Raw genomic sequence first — 7,428 nt, 5'->3', positions numbered from 1 at the left:
ACAACAGGCAGCTAGGAAAATCGCGGAGTAGGTCGGAGAAAGAATGGCGGGTGAGAGGTCAAGAAAAAATAGGCCAAGATAGGAGCGAAGTGAATCCCGTACAGTTGAAACGACGGGGAGGGAAGCGGGGAAGAACAAGAAGGGGGGGTGTGTGGCGGGGGGTGGCAGACACGGAAGAGAAAGAAAGCAGAGGAGCGGGAAAAGAAGGAGAACAAAGGGGAGAAAGGAGAAAGCACGGAAGGGAAAGGGGGAAGGAGAAAAAGACGGAGAGAGAAGGGAGAAGGGAGGGGGGACAAAAAGAGGAAGGGGCAGGGGGAGAGAAAGGGGAAAAAATGGACAGGGAGGAGAGGAGGCAAAGAAGGCCGGGGGAAAAAACGAAGACAGAAGCAAACAGAAAGAACCACAACACAAAACAAAACAGAACAACCAACAACAGAGGGGAAACCCTTTAAAACAAAAACAAACCCTTTATCTCTGTCCACATGGCCCTAAAGTATAGTCCTGCACAACCTGCCATCTGCCTGGATTTTCGTGAAGTGTGTAACCGACTATTTTTGGTATATCAAATCTGGTGGCATTTATTGTGAATCGTGGAGCCGGGTAAGGAATGTCTCAAATTACGTCATCGCGTAAAAATAAAAAAAAGAAAGCAAAAATTGATCCAAAAAAAAAAACAAAAAACAAAAAACAAAAAAAATAAGGCTGACGGGATAATAGAAAAAAAATAGGACGGGTGCAGCGGGTGCAACAAACAAAAAGTCGAGATTAGCAGTAAAATAAAATATAATATAAAAAAAAAATCGCGGGGAAGCAAAGGGGGGAAGATGGGGGGGGATCAAAAGGACTACACGGGACGGAAGGAGTCAAGGTATCGAGGATCTCGAAAATATATTTTACAACTCACATTATTATACAAATCGTTTATTTATTTGTAGTCACATTTTTATTTTGTATTTTCTGTATTTGGATATTTACTAAATGTATGTTCAGTGTAATACACATTCATATTGTACACATTCCCATCTTTCTTAGACCAACATTATCCCCATACTTTCCTCTCCTGCTCTGGTGTGGTCTATTTCCTTTCTCCTCCCCTCCTCGGGTGTGGTTTCTGTTTGCAGGTGTTTTCCATTACTTACTGTTGCGGATTTATACCACTGCCAGCTGGTTACTACTCATTCTCTTCTCCTGATCTCTCTCTGGCTGGCCCTGTTTCTGGGCTCTTCTGTCCTAGTCAGGTTGGTTTGGTTTTAGTTCAGTTTGATATTTTTGGTCCTTCTTGCTTTTGTTTCTCCAAGTTAGCAACACATGCACACTGAATTGCACGAATGCCACAACCCTACACCACTGATACCACTGCTTCTACACACTCCAAACTTTAAATCCTTGTTGATTGTTTAATTTTGTTGAATTTGATTTATAAAGTAATGGTTAAACAAACGTACACGTGGTTGAACTCCCTTTTTTGCCTGACTCTCAGAGCCCAGATCATACAAATGGGGGCTCGTCCGGTCTTTTGAGTGGATGACAATTACTTTCCATTAAAGGTTTTTGAAGTCTGTTGCTTTAGGCAGACATGTCAAACTCAGGCCCGCGGGCCAATTTTGGCCCGCACTACAATTATATTTGGCCCGCGAGATGATTTCAAATATGTATTACATCTGGCCCGCCGCGGCCCGTTATACAGCGCACGTACCGCTAACTCTAACAATTCCCACAATTCTGGTCCTGGCGCGCCAGACTCCGGAGCGCGAAAACACCCCCACCTCTTGTGTTGATGCTTATTAGCAAACCTGCTACGAAGCACAAGCTCAAATCCACCCGAAAAATGGCCAAACGAAAAACAGAAAACAGAAACTTTCAAGACAGATGGGAGACAGACTACATGTTCATCGTGGTAAAGGACAAACCTATCTGTCTTGTATGTGGCGCCAACGTGTCTGTATCAAAAGAATATAACATACGACGACACTATGAAACGAGACACCATGACAAGTATAAGGATCTGAACGCAAATGAGAGACTAAAGAAGGTAGAAGAGATGAAAAAAGGTCTGATGTCACAGCAAACTATGTTCACCAAATCAAAATCCCAAAGTGAGGCTGCAGTAAAGGCTAGTTTTATTGTGGCGCAGGAGATCGCCAAATCAGCCCGGCCCTTTAATGAGGGAGAGTTTGTAAAAATGTGCATGGTCAAAATTTGTGAGGTCGTTTGCCCGGAAAAGAAACAGGCATTTTTAAATGTAAGCCTGAGCAGAAATACTGTAGCCGAGCGTGCATGTGAACTTGCCACCAATCTACAAGAACAGCTGATGAGAAAGGGAGAAGATTTTGTTGCATACTCACTTGCTGTGGACGAGAGCAGTGACACCTCCGATACAGCCCAGCTGTCAATTTTTATTCGTGGAGTGGACTCGAATCTTTGCGTTACAGAGGAACTTTTAGGACTAAAATCCATGCATGGCACAACGACAGGAAAAGACATCTTTGAGGAGGTATCCAAATGTGTCGATGAAATGAAGCTGCCTTGGGATAAGCTTGTGGGACTGACCACTGATGGAGCACCCGCGATGTGTGGTCAAAAGAGTGGATTGGTCGGCAGGATGCGAGAGAAGATGCGAGAAAAGCAGGCAGGTGAGCTTACAGTTTACCACTGCATCATACACCAAGAGGCCTTGTGTGGCAAAGCCTTGAAAATGGATCACATTATGAGCACTGTAACGCAAGTAGTCAACTTCATAAAAGCAAAAGGTTTGAATCACCGTCAGTTCAAGTCTTTCCTAGAGGAGTTGGGTGCAGACCATAGTGACATGCCCTATCACACAGAGGTGAGGTGGCTGAGCCGAGGAAAAGTTGCGAAGAGATTTTTTGAGCTGCGTGAGGAAATTTGTCTTTTCATGGAAAGCAAAGGGAAAGACACAACAGAGCTCAGGGATGAAAAGTTTCAATGTGAGCTTGCATTTCTATGTGACATCATGAATCATCTCGACGCGCTCAATCTGCAGCTTCAGGGGCGCGCGCACGTCATCACAGACATGTACTACGCCGTGAGGGCTTTTAGAACCAAGTTGCGCTTGTGGGAGAGTCAGATGCAGCAGGGAAACCTGGCTCATTTTTTGTGCTGCCAAGTCATGAAAGAGCAGACCGCTACCGCCGTGATGCCTTTTGCACAGTTCGCTGAAAAACTCATCTACTGGCGCTGAGTTTACCCGACGATTGTCTGACTTTGAAGCCCAAAAATGTAGATTTGAACTTCTAGCAAACCCCGCGTTTGAGGGGAAAACGCACCAAGCAACCCAAATGGGAGCTTAGAGCACAGTGTAATGACACGCTCAAGTCAAAGATGACTCTGCGGTGGCGCAATTTCCACCGTACCTCCGACACGCTGCCCGAACTCCGTGCCCAAGCTGCGCAAATGCTCTCTATGTTCGGCAGCACATATCTGTGCGAGCAACTGTTTTCGTTGATGAAAATGAACAAAACACCACTAGGAGTCGTCTCACTGATGAACACCTTCATTCAGTCCTGAGGATTTCCTCTGCGCAGAGCCTGACTCCAGAAATTGATGCACTTGCATGTAAAGCGATGCCAAGTATCTGGCTTGGACCATGTGCATCATCAGAGTAAATGGACAGTGAAAAAAACTAACTGGATAAATATTATTTTATTACTGAAGGCATGCCTGTTCAAAGTGTGAAAGAGATATTTTTGTTTTTAGGTGTTGGCCGATGGCCGGTGATGAAAAGATTTAGTTACAATTAAATGAATAAAGTTAAAGATATAGAGGCCTGATTTTTTTCAGTTTTTCTTTATTATTTTCTAAACCTGTTGGGTTCAGTATTTAAGCAAAAATTCAATTGTAATATATTAAATGGTTAATACAGTATTTTACTGTATCTCAAAGATAATAAAACATAAAAAATGAATGAAAAATTGGTTTGGCCCTCGACAATGTCTTCTTTTATTTTTGCCCTCTGTGAATTTGAGTTTGACACCCTGCCTAGGGGTTGGATCCTAGGGTAGCAGTGTGTGATTGTAGTTGATCTGGTTCAGCTGTTTTTTGCTGCGGCATTCAGGAACTAAATGTCAAGTTTGATGCACTTTCTGAAGGGAATCCTCCAGTAGGTTGTCAGGGCACTTCCCTCTAGGGGTCTAGTTCGTTTGTTTTTTTGTTGTGTAGTAGGTGTGGTCGGAACGTGGAAGAGCAGTTGTCTCGGGGAGCACATCCGCTGCTGCAGGTGAGTCCGCCAGTTTTGGTTGGTTCCGGGTTCTGTCGGGTATTTCTGAGCATGTTTGGGGGGGAATGTCAAAGGAGTTTTGTCATAATTAGCGCGTGTGTACCCTTGCGTGGCAGTCCTAAGTTGGTGAGGCCTGGTTTTCCCCCGTACAGCCTGTATCTCAGCGGGCTGGCACAGGGGTTCCACGAGTGTCACTATTGTCATGGTGAGGGCCTACTGTGAAACTGAATTAGTCCTTGAGTTTCAGTCAAAAGGGGAGGCCACAATGCAGCAGTGGCATGTTCCAGCTATGCTTGTGCTTGCCTGAAAAGATTGCTTGTGTTAATCCTAATGGTGTTCTTGCGGTGGGTCAGGGAAGACACCGGTCTGGTTTTAGTGGGAGAGAGTGGTAGCTGCGTTTTGGCCATTTATCCACTGATGTCAGTTCATTAGCATTGGTTGGTAGTATGCACGTTCTACGTGTAAAGGTGTTGCGTGAACGGTGCAACAGTCCGTTGGTTTTAGATATAGTGTTCCTTCTCATCAAAGTCTGAGACAGGTGATTCCATCCTATGAAGGGATATGGAGTTTGGGCCTTGATCACTTGTGCCCACACATGTTATAGAGAGCGATTGTTAGCTGTGCAGGTTGTTGGTTTTCTTTGTTGGCATCGGCCGAGCTTACCACCCCCTTGAAGGTGTTTCTATGGGTGCGGGTAATGAACCTGGCTGGGATTCGTGTGTGGGGGAGTTTCCAGCCCTGACGGACTGTGGTTATTTCCAAGCCAGGGTACGAAAAGTGAACCCATGCAGCGTTTTTCCAGCCGGTGTTGTGACTCGGGGCCCAAATGAAAGGTCTCTTGACCAGTCCAGCTCAGTGGCGTGGCGGAGATGTAGTTGATAGCCCTGTGTACTGCTCAATCTTCCCTCAACTTGTTAAAGAAAGAAAAAAAGACTGGGTGGCAAGGGTCAAAAGCAGTCCTCCTTGTCTCTGTTGTGGGCTGAGGCTCCATTCAGTTGACAAAAATCAGGGATTTATCTCAGGGTGTACTTTACTGCACGAAGGTCTGCTTGGTGACCAGGGGGTGCCATGGGATGATAGTTTTGTATGGGTGAAGCCGTTTTCCGTGTGGTTGTCTTTCTGGGGGGGTGCGTGATTCCGTGATTAGTGCTGAAGACTGCTCATGCTGACTTGTGGAATTTCGTTAAAAAAGAAAACATTTTTTCATACCATGTCCTGCGATATTTCGTTGGTCCGTGAATTAAAAGCGTGATGTCCTCCAAGTATGTAAGTCTTGTACATATGCCACTGGTGGGTAAATCCAACCAAAGGATTAGCCTGCCCCCCTTCACAATCACAACGCTTTTGTATCTGCAAGTACACCCTATTGAGCATTTGATTATTGAATTTGTGGGGCTGTTGCCCTCCTTCCAGGTCTGGGTTGTAGTTTATGTTGACAGTGATGTGCCAGACAACGCAGTATCCTGCAGCATTTCCCTTGCGCTCCATTACAGTTAAGTCCATTGTTAAGGCGCGACGATTTCTTTTTTCCATATTTGGTGTTGCGCGTCGGTGTATTCAGGGTTCCAACTTCACTTCACACATGTTCAAACAGATTTTTGTGCAGCAAGTGGGAGTGGACACATAATCGTGCATCAGCTTTGCGGTTTCATAGAACATTAAATTTATGCGGCATGCTTTTAATAGGAGCTGGGCGGGACTGGGAAAGGTGTGGTGTGTGCGCGTGTGTGCGTCATGTGTCCCGCTAGAGAGAGGTTGTCCAGGCTAGTACTGGATTGCCACAATGATTTGTGGTTTACGGGGTTTTTAAAGAAAACCCTTAATAAGAAGGATCGGATTCAAAACAAACATCAAAGTTTAAGTTGAATTTAATTGTTCTTGTACAAGAGGAGCGTTTCACAGTGGCGCAACCCCCTAAAGTGTGTGCGGTGGGTGAAAAAGGCTCACTGAGGAGCATTGACCAGTTGGTTCTTATACATTTTTCTCCCTGAAGATGGGGCTGTCTTCAACCCCTGGTAAATGGTTAACAGTCAATTTGCATATAATGCGGTTAACCAGCTTACTCTTCAACATATCACCTAATGAGTAGCAGTAATGTCCCCAATCTTCTTGATGTCATCCGTCTGACCTGTCCCGGACCTCATTCTAATTCCTCTATTTAAGACATTAACCAACATGAACTTTACCTACCCTGCCAGTCCCTCAGTAAAAACATCAGATAAAGGGAAGTGCCGAAGGGACTTTATAATGAATAGGGAAAACAACATTGTAATAAGTACAAAAAAAACATCTAACTAGTGTGATACCCCTAATTTTTATAACAATTTGGTGTTTGGTATTCGGTTCAGGCGTTGCGTGGTCCTACTAGCCCTGTTGCACGACGGGCTGGTGAAGTGAACCACGCAACTAATTTGTAGAAAACTAGATTAATGGTTTTCCGCCAGATCTGTAAAAGTGCATGACCATCTGCACATTGTTCACTTCTTAGGACGGGTGCTCATGCGATAGCAACGATCCTTCAGTCCATCAAGTCAACTCCACCACCAACCCATCGTGATGTTGTACTCACGGACAATGCGTGGTTGCGAGACAGTGACAGATGGTTTTAAATTTCTGTCCCCAAGCACTGGCAGGTGTCTTAAGGCTGTGTTACCATGAAACAACAGACAGCAATCATAATGGTGTTGGTGTCATAAAAAAACCACTTCACTACACACAACACTTTCCATCTTCAGCGGACACTTCGGATGAGGTCCCTCTTCCAAGCAAGTGGTTTTCATGGCTTTGTCACTGAGTACTTGTGGTTTTGCTCCAGCAAGTTGGTTCTTCATTATTGTTAGCCAGTTATGTACAGCTCCTTCTGCTTCTCCATCAGTAAATTTGGTGTGAGCTGGCTCACTTCTCCAAATCCCTTCTTCCTCTCCAGCTCCTTTCTCCTCCTCTTTCAACAGAGTCCTTTCCTTCTTTCCCTTCGCCATCCTGCTCCATCTCGCAAGGGGGGGGGGGGGGATGGGGCGGGGGGGGGGGATTTGTTGTGGCTAGCCTCCGTCCTTCTCCATTTCATTGTGACTTCTACCTCTCCATTCATTTGGTTTGATTGTGGGCCTTTCTCAGGCGGGTCCTAGGGCCGATGATGGAGGGAAAGGATAACAAGCTCCTTTAAAAAGGAGGCGGGGTGAGGTCGTCCAAGA

At 45.3% G+C, this 7,428-nt stretch overlaps 1 protein-coding gene across 1 annotated transcript; it reads left to right on the top strand.

Moving 5' to 3' along the window:
• Positions 1 to 1,738: 1,738 nt before the first annotated feature.
• On the top strand, positions 1,739 to 3,202 carry LOC113745454 (general transcription factor II-I repeat domain-containing protein 2-like). The gene has a single exon (XM_027276996.1). The coding sequence runs from the start codon at positions 1,778 to 1,780 to the stop codon at positions 3,200 to 3,202; it is 1,425 nt and encodes a 474-aa protein (XP_027132797.1). The 5' UTR covers positions 1,739 to 1,777.
• The last annotated feature ends 4,226 nt before the right edge of the window (positions 3,203 to 7,428 follow it).

This window comes from Larimichthys crocea, unplaced genomic scaffold (assembly GCF_000972845.2).
Source record: "Larimichthys crocea isolate SSNF unplaced genomic scaffold, L_crocea_2.0 scaffold77415, whole genome shotgun sequence".
In the NCBI taxonomy this organism is placed as follows: domain Eukaryota; kingdom Metazoa; phylum Chordata; class Actinopteri; family Sciaenidae; genus Larimichthys; species Larimichthys crocea.
The sequence above is the reverse complement of the archived record's forward strand: the minus strand, read 5'-3'. Positions and strand labels throughout refer to the sequence as shown.

What these genes read in the sequence shown, in the direction of transcription:
- LOC113745454 (XM_027276996.1), top strand. Translation starts at nt 1,778, where the DNA reads ATGCTTATTAGCAAACCTGCTACGAAGCACAAGCTCAAATCCACCCGA.